This window comes from Thunnus maccoyii, chromosome 7 (genome assembly GCF_910596095.1).
Source record: "Thunnus maccoyii chromosome 7, fThuMac1.1, whole genome shotgun sequence".
NCBI lineage: Eukaryota > Metazoa > Chordata > Actinopteri > Scombriformes > Scombridae > Thunnus > Thunnus maccoyii.
Window position 1 is genome coordinate 21670334 of NC_056539.1, and position 23833 is coordinate 21694166.

The 23833-nt window shown below is 39.5% G+C and overlaps 3 protein-coding genes across 6 annotated transcripts; all 3 read right to left on the minus strand.

The window, feature by feature from the left end:
* Positions 1 to 415: 415 nt before the first annotated feature.
* kcnn1b (potassium intermediate/small conductance calcium-activated channel, subfamily N, member 1b) lies at positions 416 to 10854 on the minus strand. 4 transcript variants are annotated; one of them, XM_042415810.1, is made up of 10 exons: positions 8532 to 10854; positions 6091 to 7230; positions 5198 to 5632; positions 4967 to 5062; positions 4222 to 4640; positions 3837 to 3978; positions 3289 to 3399; positions 3005 to 3132; positions 2649 to 2718; positions 416 to 1463 (listed from the first exon to the last, which is right to left on the minus strand). In XM_042415810.1, the coding sequence occupies exons 2-10, from the start codon at positions 7213 to 7215 to the stop codon at positions 1179 to 1181; spliced, it is 2811 nt and encodes a 936-aa protein (XP_042271744.1). In that variant the 5' UTR covers positions 7216 to 7230; positions 8532 to 10854; the 3' UTR covers positions 416 to 1178. The 4 variants fall into 4 exon arrangements, with proteins under 4 accessions (XP_042271744.1, XP_042271743.1, XP_042271746.1 ...); XM_042415809.1 differs by lacking the exon at positions 8532 to 10854 and having other exon boundaries at positions 6091 to 7492; XM_042415811.1 differs by lacking the exons at positions 416 to 1463; positions 8532 to 10854 and having other exon boundaries at positions 3001 to 3132; positions 6091 to 7492.
* Positions 10855 to 10959: 105 nt separating this feature from the next.
* Positions 10960 to 14826, minus strand: ccdc124 (coiled-coil domain containing 124). Its single transcript, XM_042415815.1, has 5 exons — positions 14728 to 14826; positions 13556 to 13733; positions 11947 to 12151; positions 11732 to 11837; positions 10960 to 11534 (listed from the first exon to the last, which is right to left on the minus strand). The coding sequence occupies exons 2-5, from the start codon at positions 13712 to 13714 to the stop codon at positions 11330 to 11332; spliced, it is 675 nt and encodes a 224-aa protein (XP_042271749.1). The 5' UTR covers positions 13715 to 13733; positions 14728 to 14826; the 3' UTR covers positions 10960 to 11329.
* Positions 14827 to 15656: 830 nt separating this feature from the next.
* Positions 15657 to 23143, minus strand: cluap1 (clusterin associated protein 1). Its single transcript, XM_042415814.1, has 13 exons — positions 22374 to 23143; positions 21875 to 21930; positions 21675 to 21786; positions 20697 to 20781; positions 20415 to 20594; positions 19929 to 20024; positions 19539 to 19622; positions 19297 to 19430; positions 18900 to 19041; positions 18380 to 18452; positions 18175 to 18285; positions 17445 to 17494; positions 15657 to 16016 (listed from the first exon to the last, which is right to left on the minus strand). The coding sequence occupies exons 2-13, from the start codon at positions 21894 to 21896 to the stop codon at positions 15834 to 15836; spliced, it is 1272 nt and encodes a 423-aa protein (XP_042271748.1). The 5' UTR covers positions 21897 to 21930; positions 22374 to 23143; the 3' UTR covers positions 15657 to 15833.
* Positions 23144 to 23833: the final 690 nt, after the last annotated feature.

Here is a 23833-nt window from a genome sequence, read left to right on the forward strand (position 1 = left end):
GGGTTTTAATCTGACATTTGGACCAATCCTAAAGCCAAATTCAGATTTGCAGATTTGTCATACCATCTGAGACTATAGTCTCACAAGCAATTAACAGTTCTTAAGTCTTAGCGCTCACCAGATCATTACTGCTTTGAAAGCAATCATAAACATTAGAAAACCTCCTCTCTATGCCTTATCACTTTTCTCTATTGGAAGCCTTTTCTGAGCTGTTAGTGCGGACCTAATTTATTGTCCTATTGGAACATGAAAAAACAACTGTGATGAATGTGAACAGAAAAAAACATTTAAACTGATCTCCCTCTTTTTTTAAAAAAAAAAAAAAAGGTTATTTTAGGTGAAAACTGGTAAAGACTGAAAATGAGAGGAATCTTTTTTTCTGCAGCATCTTTCACAAACCACAGATATTTTGTCTCACAAATGTAAGTGAATTACAGCTGTTTCAACTTTTCCTTTTAAAGCTGTTTTGCTGCTTTATAATGCTGTTCTGCTTTTCATATCTACCGTTTCACAAATTCACTCCTGGGAGCCAGTTCAACATATGAACCCAAAGCCCAATTCTCTAAACCTGAGACTTCCATCAAAGCCTCTGTCCATAATTTCAAAACACAGTCTTGCAACTCTAGATATTCAGAAAAGAAAACTGCAAAACAGTTTATTGGTACGCCAAAACATGTGATGGTCACTGAGGGAGCACCAGAGCGTCCCAAGAAAAATGTGGAATAATAATAATCATTTATTGAACTGCGAAGGAATGAACTTGATACAATGTATAAGAATGACTTTAACAATTGACAGTTAAAATTTTATATGAACCTAAAGCTTTACAATCATCATCCCACATGGAGTTTTGTGGGGCAAGACGAATAGAGGCTCAACTGACTAATGTTTATCTATTTAGAGGTGAAAAACCTGGTTCCTGCACTAACTGGGAAACTTTGAGAAGAGGAAATGAAGGAATAATGGTCTCCCCTTCCTCTACACTCTCCTGACCGTGGCACTTCCCCCTCCATTGGAGCTGCTCATTATGAGACTGTAGCTGTAACTCCCAGGGGTGATTGTGTGTAACTGTATGAACGTATAGTTAAGCATTACAAAAAAAGAGTGCATGTTGAGAAAGTCTTTCCCAACATGAACAAAACTTGCAGAGGAAGACGGAAAGCCCTGAGTGAGGCCTTTCAGCTGTATGGTGTCTCTGATGTGGTGGAGCCTGGACAGATCTGCCTTGCAGGGACTGAACAGCACTCAGAGCTGAGGGAGGATGACAGGAAGTGGACACGACAGGCTAAGTCATCCAGGAAATCTTTTTGTAGCTTTGTTATTGCTTGAGAAAGCGCAACGGGCAGTGACTGCACACTAAGGAGGATGGAGTCCAGTTTCTCCTCCAGAGCCACGATCCTCCTGTCCAGCTCCTCGCTTCGATGCTGCAGCTCCGACACCAGATCATACATCATGTTCTGAGTCTGCAGAGCAACAGGGAGCACAGTTCACACATCTGACTTTATACCACCCTGTGGTCAGTTTGAATAGACGTCACACTGAGTGGCGTGGGGAACCTCTCCTTGTATATTATTACATATTTTGAGATACAGATTACAAAATTCATCCAAGGCAAAAAAGGTTTATAATTCACTTTTTACAATCTAAACCAAAGGAAAGACTTGTACAAAAAAGAAAGAAAGAAAACATACAAACTTGAGCGGTGTAAATTGGTGTATTTGAACTTAGCTATTATTGGACTTGTAGTAAAGGTGTGGGAAATTAAATGATTTATTAACATCTTGTGCTACACATGTCCACTATTTCACAGTGGATATGGGTCTCGTTTGGGCAGCCTAAACTGGGTCCTCTTTTCAGCCTATAGATACCTTATATAGACCTCCAAGGAGCTTGTTAGCTGAGGTAGTGATTTGTTTAATGAACTGCAAATATACTGTTTTCCAGGAAGTAAAAATAAATTGGGGATTTAATCTAAAAAATACAAAAAAAAGACTCTTCCTTCATTAATTTGAATAGAGATTAATAAGTGATAATGGATGGTTAGGTAACAGTTGCTTATTGGAGCACTATGAGAATTTATTTGGATATTTAAAGGACCAGTGTGCAGGATTTAGTGGCATCTAGTGGTGAGGTTGTAGATTGCAACCAGCTGAATACCCCTCACCCTCCCCTTCTATGCATGTAGGAGAACCTACGGTGTCAGCGAAACTTGTGAAAAATGTGAAAGGCCCTCTCTAGAGCCAGTGTTTGGTTTGTCCGTTCTGGGCTATTGTAGAAACATGGCGGGCTCCGTGGCAGAGGACCTGTTCCCTTTGTAGATATAAGTTAATGGAAACACAATTCCATTTCTGCCAAGTGTGTGCCACTAAATTCTACTCACTGCACCTTTAATTTTGCCAACCTGACAAATCTGAGTGCAATATTCACTTTCTCTTTAGCTGTGATTTGGTTTCAACCAACTCCTGATGGAAATATCTGGCTCTTTAGCTGCTATATGCTTCACTATGTTCAAAAGCCAGTAGAGTTGCTGATTATTCTTTGTGGATTCATCACATTGTGTAGTCATTTGAACCGTTGTTTATATCTAAATATTAAGTAGAGCAGCTTTACATTTTTATTAAACTTGGAAAGGCACTGCATATACAAACCTTTGCAAGATCAGCAACTGTGTTGGCCTGGTCAGTTAGTTTCCTTTGCTCCATTTTGACTCTTCGCAGTCTAAAGTCAAAAATCAGAACCAGAGTCACTTTCATGCCAAGTAGTATAAATTTATAGTGCCCTTTATCCTTTTAACAGCTGAAGTCATAACTTGTACAAGTACATAAATAAACACCCTGTCACACATTTTACTGTAACAACACTGAACATTTAGCAAAAGGAAGTAAAGTGCAAGACCTGCAGTGTCAGCAAAATGTGTCAATATGTTACTAAAACTGTGATGGTGAGTGAATTTTTCTGTTGGTCTTAACCTTGCCCCCCTTGATGATGACATATTTATACCTACTGGTGGATGGCTTGCAGGAATTTACGCTGATGGTGGCGAACTCTGGCATGATCAATCTTCTTGACCAGCTTGGTGTTTTTGTAGATAAGCCACGTCTCCCTCAACACATTGGCTGCTGTGTTTTTTATCTGAGGAGTTTCATGTGAATCAGTAGTCTAGTAATGTTTGTGTCCTGAGACAAACCATACTGACCCAATATGGTCAAAAAGGCAAATACTTCATATTTTTAAATTAAATTTACAATAAGGTAAAAAATAAATGTGCATGTTGGAGTATAAAGAGACCTTTTTGTAGAGCTGAGTATCCATCATGAAGTTATGGACGTGCTTCTCAGCTCTGGTGAGTTCTGACTTCCTTGCAACAACAGCAACCACTAAGGCTGTGCAGCCCGCTCCCTGAAGAGAAGAGCACTGATTAATGTGACTATAGCACACTGTGGTAAAAAGCATCACATCTATATGGTCAGAAATCTTAAAGCAGGCTTTCTTTGGTTAATTAGGTTACATGAATGCAGAATCAGCACATCCAACTGTAAAAAATATACCAACCACAATATAAATGAAACTAACAACATGAACATTATTAGTTTCACATAAGTGTTATGTTTGTATTAGTTTTCAATTTAATCTTAGTTTGTGTAAGTTACTAATTGAACTAAGATTTACAAATATGAAATTATTCCAAGGTATACTATAAATTTAAGCACCAAAAATGTTGCTATACTGTAGGTTTTGGTAATTAGATAGATAAATGGTTGGTATAGGCTGCTTAGCTTCTAGTGGGTTTACCTTCCACTAGATGCCTGATTCTACTGTATCTGTACCAATCTCACCATGATTCCAGTTAACAGGCAAACTCCTTTTCCACAGTAGGTGTGAGGGACCATGTCGCCATAGCCGATGGACAGGAAAGTGATAGAGATCAGCCACATTGCTCCAAGGAAGGTACTAGTCACCTCCTGGGCATCGTAATACCTGTTGAGACATGACGCCTGGCTGTAAGAGCACTTCAAAAGCTGGAGAGAAACTGTGTGCTCAGTCATACCAAGGAGGAGGTTTTACAAGTGAACTACCACTGATTTGATTCATTTATTTTGATCATTTCAAAACTATTTAAACTGGAAACTACACATACCCACTGCTGACACAGAACAAATGCAAGTACTTGGTTACTAAAGAAAAGCAAGAGTAACAAGGTCAGACGTTTTTTGCTGATACCTCTCACATACACGCACAGTCCACGCTGCGATGATCCAACAGGACACGCTGAAGACCAGCAGGACAGTGCCAGGACAGATGGTCATCAGAGTCTTCATGACAAAGCGGGTGTCAAAGTTGATCTTGTTGAGCGCCCCAATGCTGCGGGAGGACGCATCTGTGAAGAGCTTACTGTGGAGAAGCATGACCCGGCCAATCAGGTAGAGGCGCAGGAACATCGGCACAGAGAGGATGATATCGACATCAGCATCCGCTACTGACGCTGTGTAGCTGAAGGCTAATCGAGCAGTCCAGCTGAACACATACTGGCCTGGGATCGGATGGATGGCGCAGACGAGGAGCTCAAACACAACAAAGAGAATGCGCTCAAAGGTCATGGCTATCCTCCAATCATCTGCTCCGTTGTCCACCATGAAGAGCTGGAGAAGAGAAGAGAAAAAGAAGAATGTGAATGTTAAATGTATTTGTTTGGGGGAAGTTTCAGATTTTTTGGATGGCAGTAAAATGTCTTTAACTCAACAAATACTGGTCAAATGAGTTTAGCATAGATGTTTGCTTTTCCTCTTATTTCATGAATCTTATCCAACTGATCCAACAGACTGCTTATTGTTGTCCTTGCCAGTGTAAAATGTTTGAAACAATATTTTAGAAAATTTGGTGACTTTTACCTGGTACTGAGTTGCCTTGCACAACATTAAGGGAAAAAGGACCATAGGTATGGAGTGCTGTTAATTCATCCACATACCTGGATTTCCCTCGCATGGTACATCACAATGAGTCCAAGAAGAATAGCAGTAGAAAGGCTTATCAGGCCTTTCAGTACATATGAATATATAGAGTCCTGTAAATAAATGGAGACAAAAACATGAATATGGTGAGTGCAGCTTGTTGCAAGGACACATTGAGTGATCAAAACATACAGAAAACTATGGGTATAAGTGTATTTCATGAATAAAGTAAGTCTAAAGAGGACTACCTTGCTGTAAAATCCCCTTGACAGCTCTGTCTCAATCACCATGACAATAATGCCAAACATCCCGCAGACCAAGGCATAGTCGCTCAGCTGTTTGCGCTTCCCAAAGAGAGCTCTTCGCTGACCCAGTCTGTAGCTGATGTCCTTGGTCTTCTTCTGTGGTACGCTACCTTCCTCCCTGGTCAGGTTCTCACTGTTGGCCTTACTGGAATCTTCTCTGATGACTTTGGAGAAGGCATCCTCGAGGATGGCACTGTGAAGAAGCTGAAGGGGCTGCTGGCCTGAGTGAAGATCTGCAAGACTGGATCTCACAGTGTCATGGCTGGTCAGCGGTCGCACAATATCCCCATTGACTATGTCACCACTTTGTGTGGTGTCGGAAGGTGGAAGGTGTTTAGGGAGAGAGAGTTTCGATCCGCTGAGGTGTTGAGTGTTTGTCTGCAAATGAAAGTAAGGTAATTTATCAGAGAACATGCTGCATGCTGAAAGAACTAGACGTAATTTTTGAAAGTGATATATAGTATAATAAAATAATGTGTAATGAGTTTGCATGAGGTAAGACAGAGGAGCACCCAAACTTTCAAGCAGTGTATTCAACTTAGTTGCTGAAATTAACTTCTGATGTGAGATTTTGGTAGGAAATCCTTTTCAAAACCTAACAACAATGCAAAAATTCTCTACGAAAAGCATTCTGTCTGTCTCAGATCTTCTGGTTTCTTGTTCCTTGGCCGTCTTTCAAACAGGTAAGATGTCTATGGGGATTTTTCTGGATACTAAAGTTCATGATGCAGACAAAGTTTGCCTGAGTAACCATAAAAGCGAATTGCGTGGAGTTTTGAGACATGACCTCAACAAGGGATCAAGAGGCTACAGCATGTAAAAAAAAAACCATGTACCTGACTTTGTCGCTGTCTTGCTCTCGCTTCCACTAACTCCTGGTTGTCAAGTGAACTGTACTGACTGGCGGAGAAGGACTGGACGCTTTTGTTGCTGGCTGGTGTAGATGACCTCTTCACCCGTGGAGCACTGGTCAGAGGGTTGTAAGGGAGATGACGGCACTTTAGGATGATGGCGGGATCTCCAGATGACTTCCGGGTTTCCTCACCACTTACAGAGCAGTGAGAGTCTTGCTTTTGACATTGCTGAACTAACACTGGTTCTTTACCAAAAAGCTCTCTCCAGTTGTGGTCTGTGCTGGCAGCAAGCTGTGGCTGTTGGGGAAGTTTCTGATTTGTCTCAGTGCACTCGATGGAGTTCAGAGGAATATTGAACAGATTTGGGCAGGTTGCTTGGCTGCTGTCTTTGAGTTTAAAATGATTGCAAAGCTGTTGCTCTTTTTGACCTTCTTGGTCACTGCAGTGAGGCATGAAATTATCCTGTGGATGTTTTGTTGCAGGTTTCAAAAGATCCCTTTGGTTTGTTTGGTGTGGTAAAACCTGGCAAGAGGTCGAAAAGTGGGTGCTTTGAGAGAAAATCTTGGAGTGTGGTGAAGATGAAAGGCCTCTCTTGTTTGAAACTCTGGAGAGGCCGTCTTGGACTGCACTGTGTTTTGATTGTGGTTGAATACTAGAACCCTCTGAATGTGCATCAGGACAGGAACAACCACATCTGTCACTGTGGTTTGGATGTCCCACACTGGTGCCTGGTCTCTCTGCTGATAGTGAATCATCCCCTACCCTGCTAACCTGGCCACAAAGCAGCAGCCAGTCCTGATCACTTAGCTGTGATAAGGTTAAATTTCGAGTTTTCAGAGGTGACATCTGGGCTGAAACTCTGGGAGGACTGATTCCATTGGATCTTTCATGGGGGGCAGACGAAAGACAGCACAGACTTGTCTCCTGTGGGGACGAAGACACTTCCAAGGAGGTCCCCGAGTATCGATCGCACATCCCCTCAGGGGTTTTTGTGGGGGGTGATGGACCTCCTGAGGTGCAATGCTCATGGTCCCCGTCACGGAAGACTTCACCTGTTGAGTCAAGACGTCGTGTTGCGTTGGTGGGTTTAACCAAAATCAACCTCATGGCATCACTGCGGAGCTGAAATAAGATAACATGCAGGCAAGAGGAAAGATGAGAAAGAAGAGGATGATGACATATAACAAATGTCCTGAAATATATTTGGATCCAAGATATCATGGTTGAATAATGTGTACACATTAGCCATCAATTCATGTTGTTTTTCCATGCTTTGCCACAAACGTAGATCAAAAATGAGCATGTGGTACAAAGCCTGCGCTATAGAGGGGTCCCTAAATGACTCTGGCAGAGTAGACAAATGTAAAACACAACAGAAAATGCATTTATGTCCTTTGCTAATTGTAAAAAGTTGTGAAAAATGGGTTAATTAAACACTATGCCTTAAACTGTTAACATTAACATTGTCTAATAATCTACAGTCCTGAGCCTACGAGTATTTATCCACTGCAAAATATTACTTAAATAAAAGCAACAATTTGTTTATTCCAGGTTGTGTGCTCAGCAGGTTGTGAATGTGAAACATTCTGTCAAAAGCAGATGTGACCCCCCCCCCCTCATATTTGTCTAGCGGACATGGAAATCAGAAAGGCTGAGAAAACTATACAGATCAGTCTCACTCATTATCAAACTATTGTGGTGGAAAAAAAATCATGAGCAGATATTTATAAGCCAAAATTAAAGTTTTACATTACAATCTACTAGATTTTAAAAAGTGGATGTAACTTTGTCCAGTCTAACACTTTCTCATTTAAAAAAAAACCTACACTGAAGGCTGGTAGCTTTTAAAAATGTATTGAATGATGTTCAAATTAATTCGTAAAATAATAGTTTTAGATTTGACCCTGTATGTTTTGATATACTCACTAAATTAATCAAATTAAATATTCCAAAATTGTACATATATCCCCAGATAATAACTGCATGATCCTGGGGACAAAAAGGAATAACGACATCGTCAGTGATCGTCACTTAACCACTGAAACAAATCATAAAACTTTCAGAAAAGTGCTGATTTTAATAACATACATAATCCTGCAGAGCCTTAAATGTGACTGATACTGCTTACTATATTGCATATTGTAAATTTTAAGCCAACCATAAATAAAAGTTAACGTAAATATTAACAGACGAGTGAATGGCAGCTTAAATAGTTGATCTCAATGTGCTTTACAATTTGGGAACCATCTTCCATTGGTGCCAGTAATTTTTTGAGAGTGTGTATCTAGCTCTCTCAAAAAGTGGTTGTTCTACTTTGGAATTAATCCCTCCACTGCAATTTAACACCTCAATTATTATATTTGCTTTAATAAATAATTTAAAAAATATGAACAAATTGAGCAACTACCGCAGGTGATCCTTACCTTCTTCTTCCAAACGTTATTTTTCTCCAAATGTGACGAAGCAGGTGACTAATAGGAAGTGCTCTCGGTTTGAAGAACAGAAGTGTTAAGAAGAGCAGAGTGAGTGGGTGCTGGACAGCCGATTGCCTCCTCCCAGTACATACACTTGATAAAGGAGCTTTGGAGACCCTATCCTTTGAAAGTAATGATTAGAATTCAAAACGAAGAAAGAAAAGGGCAGCAGCAGCTGGCCTGCTAAAGGGTTGCCATGCAAATGGACGGGGAGTGGGAGGGTACAGCGACAGGTTAGGATACAAAACCCTGTAACATCAGACCCGACTGTAAAGGGGAACATCACACGTACAAGCTCAAAGAAGTCCCTATAAATTGGGAGTAGACTGATTGGTTGCTAAGGAAAAGAAAAGGAACTGGTCGCTTTCAATGCAAAGTGGAAAATAAAAGGTCAGTTGAACTTGTCATTGAAGCTCCACGGTTCAAAGGCCTTTGCAGAGTCTCTTATCTGCTCCCCCACAAGAGCCTGGTTGGACAAAGGTGTCCATTTTTAAATCTGGTTCTGAATGCATCAACCAGGGTAAACAAGGCCGTGATGTGTCCTAGATCTAACAAATGTGACCGCAGGAGCAATTTTGCAATAGTTGCATTAAGAGATATATTGAGAAATATAACTGTTCACGAAGAAAAATGAGAAGTCCATTACTTTGGATGTTCAAACTCTAGAACAGTCAGTGGAAGTCATTTCCTTTTCTCAACTAAGTACCTTCTACAATGTAGTGTTTTGTTGCTGTAAAAAACAAAAACATGAAACAGAACTTATTTCTTTCAGTGTGAAGTACAGCACTTATACATACATATCATTTAAAGAATACAAACTATTTCCAGAAACTGAATTGCTTTTATGGATTATTATTATAAATTCTGGCCAATTCTGCTTGGCTAGAATTTTCAGGTATGTTGCATGGCTAAATTGTATTTTTCAAATACCTTTTGATTAGCTAACTACATAAACTAAACTATATTTTAGTCCTTTAAGTACTTTATCTCTATGTTATACTTATTCTGCTTTAGCTCAGTTTTATCTTTGCTCGCCATCTCTCCACCTGGCATCAGGCGAACCTACAAAGCCTGCAGCTCTGCTGCCTCAGCAGCTCACTATATGAATGTTGCTGCGCTGGAGAAAACCTTTGTGAACAACAGCAGCACAGGACAACTGTCGCTGGCTATATTAATGATACCAAACTCACTGAGAAGTAACAACTACCGCCATGGTTGTGTTTTCAAAAACTATATATAAAAAAAAAATCTGGAAATGTTTGGATGCAAAGAACAAAGCATTTCCCTAAAAGTTGATTCAGTTGATGCTATCAATTGGTGTCCTTGAAGTTGTTTGTCTTCCAACTGAGATGTTAAATGACCATATTTCTCCATGACCCACTTCTGCACTTACTATAACTTATTTTATAAACAGATTAGTGACTAAAACATTCATATACTGCAGCATGAGCCCACAATCTGAGTGTTAGGCTCAGACCCAAAGTGCTCTGTTTTCAGAAGTCACCATGTACTTTCATTTCACCAGCGCTCTAAATTTGTGAAAAGGACGTTGAAGTCAGCTGACTAAAGGCTGCAGGGTCTGGTGAAGATAAGGGAGGCCAAATTCAGTCACTGTGTGAGGCCTTGGGTTGTTTAAAAAAGAACAAAAACATCCTGATCATTTTGTTGAAGTAGGAAAGACTCTACAGACTGATGTTTGTTATGTAAACCTGGTGGCTTCATGCTGAAATTTTTTCTGTACCAATTAAATATTTGAGTGCACCTGTCAGCTTGTAAACGCAGATTAATTAGTTCTTTTTCCTGCAGGAGTTACCATACATTGCAATCACTTATCATTTTCTGCATTTAACAGACTCTACTCCAGAGCATTGTGGGTCCTTGTTGTCCGGCTCACAGACACAATAATATATCCCTGTACCTAACTGGCCCTCCTGTAATCCTTTTGATTATATGAGAAACTGTTTATTATAACTAGTAAACATAGTTTTTCTATGCCTAAAGCACAGTGAGGATGTCTTGATAGAAAACAAACCGTTCATACAGGCCAAGACTCTTCATCCACTGGCGACAGTGGCTTTAATGCTCAAGGCCACTGTATTTTGCCCTTTAAGCAAACAACCAAGAAACTTTCAAAGACACTGGTTAGTCAGTCTTGCCAAAAACACTTTCGCACAACACATTACCAGCCACAGCTATTTTAAATTGACCATCATTTTGCTGGTGGCTTTTGAGCATTTCTGGATACAAAACTAGAGTCAACTACCTCCTTGAATTTTAGGTAAACAGCAGCAGTTGGCAAAACTTTTTCAGCGTGTGACTTTATGTTTCTCTTAACTACAGTGAAGAACACTTTTGCATTTAAAAGCGACAAGACATGTTGATGATCGAGCGGTGAACTTTAATAAGTTACTCTCAAAACATCTGGTTTCCCACCTCCCCAGAAGTGCTAGAAAAAAGATGTAATTAAATTTATTAGATGCTGAAATGCCTCATCAAAGGCCATGTGCACAGACATGATGATCAGTTGTGACCTTGATAGGGGAAAATGATTTTCTCCTTGCTAGTGAATAGAACAATGAAGCTGAGTCCTCTGGCACGAGATATTGTTTCTGTGCGAGCTGTGGTGAAGCTTTCATCAGCAACACTCAATTTTAGATGAAATAATTGAATTTTCCAATGTAAGTCTCCAATGTGTATAGGCAGACAGTTTTCAAATGGAGTTATGGGTGGGAAGTGCACTCAAAGTGTCACTTTGAGTTGAAGGTGGCAAAGCGTTGGTTCAGGGGATTCTCTGGTGCTTTCATCCACTCCTTCTTCAGCTGTTGCTTCAGCTGAGACAATCTCATGTTGGGGTTCTCCTTTTTTAGGCGAGGCATGTTGGCCTCCTCATAGGAAGCAAACGCTGCTTTCATCCTCCGCTCCGGGTGGCGATCCAGTTCCTCAGGCCCCGTGCTGGGAGAAAGGAAGATGGAATATGCAATAATGAAATGTTAACGTTCACAAGTCATCTTTGCTGTTTTACAGGCCTGCGACATCGAGTTTAAGACATTTTTTTCTGTGGAGATATACATTATTCTGAGATGTAAAAACAAATGGAGCCATAGAAATACATAGATGGAAAGATGTCGCACACAATGAACTATCGGTACCTGAGCACAGCAATGGCATCTTCTATTGTTCTGGCTTCCTCAGTTCCTTCTTCAGGGATAATTCTGTTCACATTTTCTTCCAGTGGAGTATCCAGATGACTCTTTTCTGTGGGAAGATAATTCCAAACATGACAAAGGTGGTATTATAGTTAAAAGATATTTACTAGTTTGATCCACAAAACAGTTTCATATTTATTTTAACCAGCACACTTTACCTTTCGGCTTGAGCTGCTGCTGCTGCTGCTGCTGCTGCTGCTGCTCCTGCTGGAGTGTCTCCTCAATTTGGGCACGAGTAACTTTTCCTCCTGATTGAGCCTCCTTCTGGGATTTGCCTTTCAGCCTGGCGTTCTCCTCATCTAGAAGTCGCTGGTTTTCCTTTTTCCTCTCCAGAAGGTCTAACCTCCTCTTCTCCTTGTCATCCTGCAAAAGCAGAAAATAGTTTAATCAAACTTGCAGATCTTTTGTACCTAAAAAAAAAAGAGTAGTTGTTAAAGTAGTTTGGCCACTACATGCATAATGACGCCTACAATCGCTTCACTATTCAACAAATTTCACTGATTCTCACCTGACATCACTGAGGACTAAAAATCATGCAACAAAACATGTGCAAGTATTCTGTACCTAATACTACAAGGTAAAAAAAGAGATACTTAAGCAAATCTCCTGTTGAGTCCCAATAAGACTGCCCACTGTGGTTATTAAACTTCTGCATGTAATTGATAAGATGTGGAGTTAGGTCAAGCCCAAACTCAGACAATGTCTAAGACCATGACAGCTGGTTCACACAGGTGTTATTTTGCACACTATATAAACAGTTATATTTAAGTTTACTTCAAACATTCTGATCTTGTTATTGTGTGAATGCAGATTAAATTCAGCACAGCTCATTTGCTCCTTTTTTACTATTCTGTTTTGTAACTGCTTGCTAATACAATGGCCCAAAGTTTGGCTGGGGCTAATTAAAACTGAATCCCATCTATTAGACTTTAAATCTGTGGATATGTGTGTGAGAGACAAAAAAAGAGGCAGACAGGGTTCCTGTTCAAGTCGAATACTGAGTGTTGTAATCCTGTTTTTTTTTTCCTTCTCAAATGTGACACTTCTGTCAGTATCTTCTTGTTTGTTATTTAAGATAAGTAAATAGTCTGTACACACATAATCAAAACAGCAAACTCTTGAACCTTAAAGGGTAGGTTCACAAATTTTCCAAGTCTGTCTTAAAACAACAGTCAAGTGTCCATATGAACGGTGAAAGAGGTTTTCCTCGCTGTAATCATTCCTCCTGTTCATCCTGGCTGTTAAAAGATCACCTTCAAATGTGCTTTCAATGTAAGTGATGGACAAAATCCACAGTATGTCCACACAGTCATTTTGTGCAATGATGCATTTGAAAGTTGATCTGAAGCTCATATGAGGCTTCGGCAGTTTGAGTTAGTCATATCAAGTGGATATCTGCCAAATTTACAGTATTTTAACATCAAATTCCTTCTTTCTGTTTCCAAGTTGAACTGCGGTGGAAGCACAGTAACAAAAAGAGGAACTTTCTAAGAAAGACTGTAATGTTGAAATATATCTACTTGATTTGACTGATTTGAAAGCTTCATATTAGCATCAGATAAACTTTTAAAAATATTTTGGCACAGAGGAGGACTGTGGATTTTAGCCACATCATCGTAAGTGCATTATGAAGGGATCTTCTGATGGTCAGTGTGAACAGGAGGAATGATTACAGCAAAAAGCCCCAAAAATAATTGTTCATTTGGGCACCTGAATATTGTTTTAAGATAGACTTGAAGATGGCACCAAACTGGAGAGAGAGCTCACCTTTCTCTGCTCTTTTTTGAGGACATGTTTGTCAGTTTCCTGCCACAGAGCATCGTCCTCCTCCTTCTTCCTGCGGGCGTCTGCCACTGCTTTGGCCTCAGCCTTGCGTGCTCTGGCTGTGGCCGCCTTGGAGTTCTCGCCCTGGAACTTCTTTGGCATCCCAGCAGCTGCTCCTCAGCTGAGAGAGAGACCAGTGCAGACAAGAGACCAATCAGATTACAAAGACTGACAAGAAGTTTGTCAAAGCTGATGCTAAAACTAATAAAACCTCATTTGAATATCATTTGATTTGACTGAGTCAAAACCGTATGATTATTATTATTAGTCTTACCCTAAATATTACTTTAGATAGAATGATGACATCTCCATATTTGTTCATGTTTACGTTTAACATTCTGCTCAGTTCAGTGACTTCATTAGGTACTGGACTGCATTATATTGCAACATGTTTCTATTATTTTACCCCCCTAATGTATGTTAATGGAGTGGACAAAATATTATTAATGCACACCAGTACACCACCACCACCCACAACGACCTCAATGATAAGCATAAAGTAGAATTATCATCTTTCTGACAACGTCAACAAAAGCTGAAAATGTATAAACTTTGTAAATGTAGAATTTATGGCAGAGCTGTTGTATTGGATTGCATTAGATTGCACAGGTTTACCTAATGAAGTGGCCGGTGAGAGTATATTAAAGACAAAAATAGTGTACAGCATGTATTGTTTATATATAACTAACAACAACCCTTGTACGCCTAAAAATCAATTAAATTATTAATTTTTTAGAGCCAAAATTTCGTAGCATTAACATGTGTGAATACAGTGACGCAAGCCAATGCATCTTGTTAAACACTGTACATATAATTAAGCGTCAATTAAAATTGTGGCTTAGTAAACAAACACAGGTGAACAAAACAGGCATGTTTACTAAGAGAAGAATAATTTAAGTACGTTCAGAGTTATTTCTCTACAATTATACAGACGGCTGCAGTTTTGCTCGTCAGTGTGGCTAACGTTAGTTAGCTGACGTTACAGCTAGCTCCGCATAAACAAGGCTAGCTTCTTATAAACAAGCTGGTCGTGCTCTCTTTAACTTCGCCGACACGTAGTTAAGAGAGTAATAACCAAAACGGACGAATGTTCAAGTATAAACACGGTTTCATACCAGTATGAGAGGAAAAACAGGTCGTAACTAGACGACAATTTACTGTTGTTTCGAAGAGGCATCTGACACCTCCTCTCTGAAACCAGCGCGCGCTCTGATGACGTAAGGTCTCATTATGGTCGCATGGCTCATGAATTCCGACTATTTTAGCACCTCTGTTCTTCTGGTCTGTATTTTAGAAGAACATACTGTACCCTCAAATCTACTACAGCCGTTAGGTAATTACTACTTGGTGTAAAGATGTTACATTTGAGTCTAAATGTCAATAAATGTTTTATATTCTTAAAGATTCCCTCCAGACATGTTTTAAGACATAAAAATACTCTGCTTTGAATATTGTTTCTGGTATGGATTTTCCACAAAAAAGAAAAGTCTCATAATAACATCTAGATTATATGAATATGTCAGTATTTTGCCGGACACAAGATGTCTCCTACTCCACTAAAAAAAAGTCCATTCTGTGTATTGCACACTGGTCCATGATTGGCTTCTAAACTAGTTGTGATGCCCCTAATCACGCTTGGGGACACACATCTTAAACTGAGATTTTCGCTAAGCACAGAGAAACTTTCCCCCTTCAGCAGATTAACGTATAAAGTGTCAAACTCACTGCACACTGAAGCTCAAACGTCCAACTGAAGTAATAATAACCCAATCACATTTTTTAATGTAGGGAGACTTCAAGGAACATGTAACATATTTAGGAATTATTAAGGCCAATGGTAAGCCTTTTACAATTCACCTGCTTTATTGTAACCCATCCTAATTTTAAATGATTCATTTCCTATAAAAGGCATTTTCACTCATACTGGTGTATAATTGGGTGGATCCCACTCATAGACACGGCAATCAAATTTTATGCTGCTGTTATACTTGAGTCAAGGGACACAGAGGAGCTAATACATTTTTAATATTTTATTAGAATAGACATTTTTACATAAATATTCAAAAATAAGGACTATATTGATATTGTGTGTTGCAATAACAACATGATGTAATAGTTACATATTATAATACATATAATACATATTTGTAATGAGGATTGAGATGGTCTAATCTGAGTTAGATTGGAGAAGCGCACACGACTGAGTGTGTGTGTTCTTTATTCAGAAGTCATTGTCGCTCTCCTCCAGCAGAGGGGGTCTAATGCCTCCCCTGGTGGGGCGAGTACCCCTGGACACCGGGCCCTCCAGACTGTCGTCCTCCAAATCCTTGCTCTCCTCCTCATCGCCTTCCTCATCTTCTTCATCATCATCATCTTCATCCACATCAATCTCACTGTCTTCCGTCTGAAACAGCAGACAAGCAGGGGACACATAATAACAACAATTACAAAAAGCTCATAGTTAGATTCAGAGTCCCATCAAACGATCAATCATAAAATGTACTTTTCTAGGTAATAATTAAACACACTGTGAAGAGCTACAGCAACGACAGACACATTTCCATTTCAGCTTAACACTTCATCAAGATAACTTCAATCACAGAACCCCCTCGTCGACTCCAGTCCAGAGTTAACAGTGGATTCCTGAGCTAGTAGAACATATCCATCTGGAATCACACAACTACAGGGACCACTTAAACCATGTACCTAATTTAAAGGAAAAATCCTTTCTAAACCCTTCAACACTGTGGGAAATATGTGCAAACAGTAGAAGAAAAGAAGTAGAGCAGAATGCCAAGCAGCCACCAGAGTAGTTGCATTCTGAGAAAGGGGCCTTGCTGTCATGACAGATAACCGTCAACTAAATGATCACACTCTAAAGCTATTCATTGACCCATCAGCCCACCTTTAATTGAAAGCATTACGTTCCCAGTCCCTGATATGGAGTCTACAAAGACATTCTGGGAAATGTATTGAAATAATTACCTGGAGAACAAGAAGATAAGGCATGTTGAGGGTAAATGGTTTCAAAAATTAATGTCAACATGTGTCACTAAGCTATTAGTGTTGGGACCACATGTGTATATCTATGTGCTGATCAGCAGCTTCCTGATGGCGGAATGCATTGAATACAGTATGAAAGTAGGTTTTAGATAGATTGTACTCCAGCAAAAGATGCTTTTTCACTAACTCTTTGCAACACAAAAGAAACTGGTAGGTGTATACAGTTTATGAGCTTCTGTGATCCTATGATGCCATTTACTTTGTGTGTTGTTTGCATATTTTTGTGATATAAAAGCATAGCTTACAAAAAAAAATAGAAAACATGACAAACAATTGATCTGCAAGCTCTGTGGGGATGGTCTGTTCAACCATGAGATCTGTGAACTCGATTTAACTTGAGTGGACACAGGCGTTACGGGCTGTGTGGACAAACCCTACAGTGTCAAAGAGAGTAAGGATGGATTTTTCCTTTTAACACACAGAGGAACAAGGAGTGAACTACAGTGGATCCTGGTCCTGCACAAACCTGTCCTTCCTGTCGTTTTTTGGCATGAGGAACTGGCCTTCTGGAAACATCTAAGGAGGGCTTTTAAAATACAAGTAAGTGAAAGAGACGAGTAAGATACAAAAGAGTGTACAAGTTGGAAACCCGAAAGGGTGAGAAACTGATCAGAGATGGTTCACAGGACACATGGCTGAAAATTACACATGAAGATTCTGTAGAGAGATGGCACAGAGAGCACCACTCAGGAGTAACTTGCTACATCTGGCTTAATTTAAGAGGAAAAAGGAAGGAGTCTTGTATTGATGTTGCTATGACAGTACTAACCTCATCACTGTCACCACCCTGCATGTTCCCGATGAATCTTGCTCCTCTTCCTGAGGTGAAACAAAGGAAAAGGAGATATAGTAGTTAGATGATGTTATTTTATGCATTTAGTATGTGTATTTTTATTCTTTTTTTTACTCCTGACATTAACTTTTTTTCAGTTGGGAAATACCTTCATCTGATGTTGTGTATCAAGCAAAACTGTGTTTCAACACAGCAGCTTTTCCTGTGAAATTTCTGTTGTATTTGGTTTGGACATTATTCAAATATTCATTGGCAGGGATTTGGCTCGTATGTATTACTAAATCCATATACAAGTTCTGTGTAAGACTCATGCCAAAGACCGGCCACAGAGCTTCACATAATCATTTAATATTATTGTCCACACTCTGACCACAAGCTTTCAGCTTTAATTATGTTATTGAAGTCAAAACCAAGATGGGAAAACTTTACGGCCAGGCCAGACTTGTTCAGTGTACAGTAAGAAGGCTTCATCACAAGAACAATGATTTTGAAAAGCATCCATCTGTTTCTACAGGCGAAGAAATTTGTGTGACAAAAGCCACTTGGGGACAATCTCTCACTGACTGCCAACATATGGACTGAAGATATGGAACCATTTACATCCATAGAAAGTGTAAAATTATATGAACTATGAACTGAACCCCTTTTCAAGTAACTAATAATAGATCATAACATGAAGGACTTAATAAATCAGTTGTCCATGTACCTGCCATGATGCCATTTCGGGTGGGCCGTGGCTTAGAAGGCCGACACTCCTCCATGTCACTGTCTGAACCTTCGTCCTCAGGAACGTCCATATCAGAGTCCTCATCTTTCACTGCAGCAAATATATTTTACAACATGTTAAACCATAAAAAAGGGTTGAGATGATGTGATTATTGCTTTGCTTTCAGTGTTAGGGGTTGTCTCACAGGAACTCCTCATCAGATCCCTCTCCTCTTCCCTCAGTTTGTGCTGCATCATCCTCAGTGTGTTTTCAGCCTCCTGCAGTGGAAACAAAAGGACTAACACATTTAGAGAACATGCAGAGGCCCATTCAGGGAAGACAAGCATACACTTGCATGTGCTTTCATACATCTGTTAAAAGGCAAAATCCAAGTACTTTCAGTCTTAATGCCACCGTGTGCAGCTCTAGTTTTTTAAAAGATAAGTTAATGTAGTGGTATAACTATGGTTTAGTTAACTTCCAAACATGAGAGAAGGATAAACTTTTCTCTCAGTAGGTCAGCAAGTGATACTCGAGGAATAGTGAATGAAGTCCATTCTTCCATTCACAGCAAAACTGGCTACTTTCCATATATTGACTTTGTAGAGTGGAAACTACAAAAGCGTAAGTAAAAGTAAATAACAATATTAGTTATATACATGCAGTCCCATAGGAAGTAATTTAAAAAAAAGAGATCTGCTATTCTACTTATCACATTCACCCACCTCAAACCTCTCTTGCTCCAGTCTATGGTATTCTTCCAGCTGAGACTCCAGGAAGCAAAGGTTCTTGAACTTCTCCACATAGGTGTCATATTGCTTCTGCAGATCTTCCTCAATCTTCTCATATTCATCCATGAATGCTGGCCTGAGAGAATGAGAGAGGAACAAGATGGTGTGCACTGAATGACTTGCTGTGAGTCAAATAAAGAACATTTTGAAATGGCTAAAAGATAAGCCATCTCTCTGCTTGAATGATAAAATTTCAGGCAAAGAATGTGTATAATTCAAACTGCACTGTATAGCTCTCCTATTATGCTTTGTTTTGTTTTTTTTTGCTGAGGCATATGGGAATAATTTTTCCTCATGTCATTGTCTTCTCCCTGTAAGGTTGTAAACTGACCTCACACTCTGCAGTGTCTGGAGCCTCTTCCGATTCCTCTCCAGTTCCTGCTTCTTCTTTTCTATCTTGGCATCCAGACTGGTCTCATCAGAAACGACGTTACTCAGCATGTCCTTGGTCTTCTCCACACTTTCCTTGATGAGGTACACAAAGGCATGGTGGCAGAGTCAATGACATTTCATGGATAGAAAGGAACTTGTTTATAGTATTTTTATATTTATAGTATGTATCTCAAGACATACCAAAACCTCCTTGATGGCAGCTCTCAGGGCCTTTTCAGTCTCATTGATTTCCAAAGGTCTAGCAATGGCAGCAGTTCTCATTTCCTATGGACGACAAGACAGCAGAGTAATCTCCTGCATCACCTGCACCACTATCATTGATGTCTTCAAAGAGATTGCATTATAATTGTATGGCTGTTACTGTTATCATGGTTCACTGCAGAAAAGCAAAGCCACCTTTTGCTACCAGCCTCACCGGCACTTATGGGAGAAAAGCTAAAGAAAGTTCCTTGACTGCTAACATTACTTGTATGCCCTAATTTGTCTTGAGAAAAGAGGTATGAAAATACAGATGAGAGAATAACTTCATTAGTGTTGACTTATGGTGTTATTTCTCAGATGTTAACTCACCCTTAGGTCCACCTCCTTTCCCAGTAAATCATATAGAGATGCTCCTTTTGACGTGACCTCAGATGCCAGCTGCCGAGCTACTTTAAGATCTGAAATCTTAAGTGAAGACAGAGTGAGACTTAATTCACAACACACACACACACTTCTGACACAGTTCCTGATTTCATCCACATGAAAGATGCATACATTATATGTAAGGACAGAAATGTCTGCACTGTTGTAATGCTGTCTCAAAAGAAAAAAGAGCTTCTTATTCCACCTAAAATTTGATATAAGATACATTTTCAGAAATGAGGGGAACAGGAAGGGAATATAAAGCAGAAATCTAATAAGAGCTTTGAAACTTAATAGTGAAAAACCTGATGTATTACACTGACTTTGCTAGTGACCTTTCTTGCAGGCCATACCCCTCTCTCTGTCCCAATTTATTTCTTGTCTGCATCTCCACTGTCACTATACAATAAAAACACAAAAATCCCATCTCACCCGTGAGCCGAGGTCAAACTTGAATTTGTTGTTGTCCTCCTCGACTCGGTCCTCCAGGGCCATCTGCTTGGTCTTCATAGCGTTGTATAACACTGAGGTGATCTTTAGCATCTCTTTCACTGCATAGCCATCAGCCTGGTAGAGACGCTTGGTGTTCACTTTGATGTGAGCTTTAGTCGCCTGCAACCAGGAGAGACAATGACAGACAGACTGATGACCAGCAGGCCCCCAGTAGCTGAAAATAAACTATACATTCTGTATAAACGTAAGACAAGATGTCACCATGAACTGAGCCACGGCCTTGATGAAGAATATTCTGTCTGACTCTGTATCCACATCAGTGGGAATATCCATCTGAGGTTCATATCTATAATGGAGAAAGAGAGGGACAGGGAGAAAAAGATTTGATATTTATACATACTTTTGGCTAATCAAAGTAAAAACACAGATATCCCATCTAATGAAGGAGCCAGGCAGAAAACAAAGAACAGAAGTAGATGACACGCTATGAACTGCGCCCCAGATTAATACATTTATCAAGCTCAAATAAAAAAATGACTGTTTCACCTTGATGAGAAATTCAACATATTGCAATGTAATGCTAAAAAAGTGTGCAAAAGGTGTGCTTTATGAAAAACAAAGACCATTTAGTGGTTAGCTCGTGGTGGATCAGTTGGTGATTTAAAAATTCCAACCAGTCACATCTGATGATTATTTTCTCAATTAATGGATTAATCCTTTTATCTAAAAAATGTCAGAAAATAGTGAAACATTATTATTATTATTTATTGGACCCCAAGGTGATGTCTTTGAATGCTTTGTCCAATCAACAGTCCAAAATCCAAAATGTTCAGTTTATTATCATGTATGATGCAAAAAAAAGGTTGCACAAAGAATTTCTAAACTTTTGATTTTTTCTGAACAATCACTCATCAAAACACCCCTTTCCTTTTGGAAATGCACTAATCTACATTACATACTTGAAACATGCTGGAGCCTTAGATTTTGCCCTCTATAACTATCGATAGTTTTGACTATCATGGAGAAAACTAGTGCTGAGACAGTTGATTAATTGGTTAATATACTGTGATAAAACCTAATGATTATAATTTGACAGCTGGTGTAATGTTTAGGACAGTTATTAGCTAAAAATACCAAACATTTGCTGATCATAACAATCTAGCCATTAGTCAAATCAATAATTGATAAAAGTGATAGTGACAATGGGTGGTAGTTACAGCCTTTGTTAAAACAGCATACCTCTTTACAAGCCATATGAGGATTTCTGCCACGAGAGTGAAGTTTGGTGTTCTGAAGTTCTCCATAGATATCAAGCGAACATAGCCCAAAGCCCTCATCATTTCTGTGAAATCTGCCAAATGACATGTAACTTCAAGAATCAGCATGTGTATAGACACAAAACTGCTACTTCAATACAGAAAATTGTGATATTCACTTACTTCGTAAGTCTCTGAAGGACATTGTGACTAGTGAGCACTGAGCGCTGATTCCTCCCCTGCCAGCAAAAGTACAAGATGTATTATATGAAACAACTGAGAATAATGTGCGAGTAAATAAAGCAAATCACAGTAAGTTGTATAATAGCCAAACACTGTCTATCTATCATCATGGTGTAAAAAACAGGAATGGGGTTCATCATCAGTTTAGTTCGTGAAAACTAGATCGACGTATGGTGGGGTTAACTGGATAACATTATCGCATATTTGACCAGAAAGAAACAAGTGCGTTACAGTATCGCCAGTTTAAATTGCATTACACATAGCCTAGCTTTGAGAAGGCTAACAAAAAGCTAACTTAACGCTCAGAGCTGCTTATGGTTAACAGTTTAAGGATAAAAACGCTCCGCAACCTGTAAAAAGATTGTCGTTCCGAACTATCTGGTTAACAAACGTAGCATTTTCTGTTTATTTCGTGTTTACGGGGAGTGATAGCGGTTACCTGCCGAGCTAGCTGTCCGTTCGCAACCTACCATTAACGGTCACTATGGAAACCAACTCTCGTTCAACTTCTTCTTCGGTGATGTTTAACGGCAGCTGGCATCCATGTAGGTGCATTAGCGCCATCTTCCGGAGTCAGTCAGCTCCTACAGTGTCCCGACTATTAAACGTTTTCCATCAGTCCTATTTCCCGCAGGAAGTTGATTAAGCATCCTCTGCCTTGTTTACTTGTACTTCCACTCCACTGTGTTCTTTAATTCTCCTCCTCTCATCCCTAATCCTTTCATTTTCTCCATCATGTCCTCGCTTCCTGAAGTATATCTACTGCAGTTGGCAATGACATGTTCTGCAATATTTGTGCCTGACAATGCTCACAGAGACCAAATGGATGCCTCCCTATCATATGAAGTGTGCTGCATAGGTTGCTGTGTACTATTCTTAGTCTTGATATTATGACCTCTTCTCTCCTGTTTCCTTCCCTGTATCTTTCACTGCCTTGTATTGAATTGAATGCAAATGTCTATCACCTGTCTCCTGATCCCAATGCTGTTGCCATTCTCTGTTGATATATTTTTTTTCTCCATACATTGCCCTTTCCCTCTGGTTTGGATAGTTTGATACAGATGTTTCCTTTCCTTAGTGCTTGTTTAGCTAGTTTGTCAACTTTTTCATTTCTGATACCTATACCTATAACTATTCCTCTGATACCTCTGTAAACAAGGACTTTGTTTGGTCTGTATTGTTCAATCCATTCTAGAGCCATAAAAATGGTGTACAACTCAAATGTATACGTGGCTAATAAATCAGAAGTGTGTTTAAATATTTCCATTTTGTGTGTGTGCCAATAGAACTCACTCACCAAATCTGCATTTTTATTTCTTGTCTTAATTTGCAGCAATTCTGTATCTACTTCAAGAGCGTTTAGCAGCCACACAGGGGTTGCTGGCCAAGTGACAGTTGGGAAAAACTCTAGGGTCAATTCTTGTTCTATGGAAGCTCAATGCAGTCAAAAGAATAGAAGTTTAGCCATTTACTTGTGTAATAATATGCCAATAAATTGATTTAATTCACTCCTCTGGCATGTACAAAGCTTGCAGTGTTTTTTGTATGACCGTTGTACATCTTTGTATGTAAATAAAGACATACAAATGCGGGTATTGGAAGTTGCTGTGAGGTTTAAAGGGGCACTCCACCAATTTTACACGTAGAGGTCAGTTTATTCGTCATGAGGAGTACTAGTGAGGCTGTGCAAATAGTTGTATATCCTCTGGTTTTGGAGAAACTTACAAGTCTGAGAGAATAACAGTGGTGGAAGAATTATTCAGATCCTTTACTGAAGTAAAAAATACCAATACAGCAATTTAAAAATACTCCATTACAAGTAAAAATCTTGCATTAAAAATCCTACTTGGGTAAAAGTACACAAGTGTTATCAGCAAAATGCACTTAAAGAGATCCCCT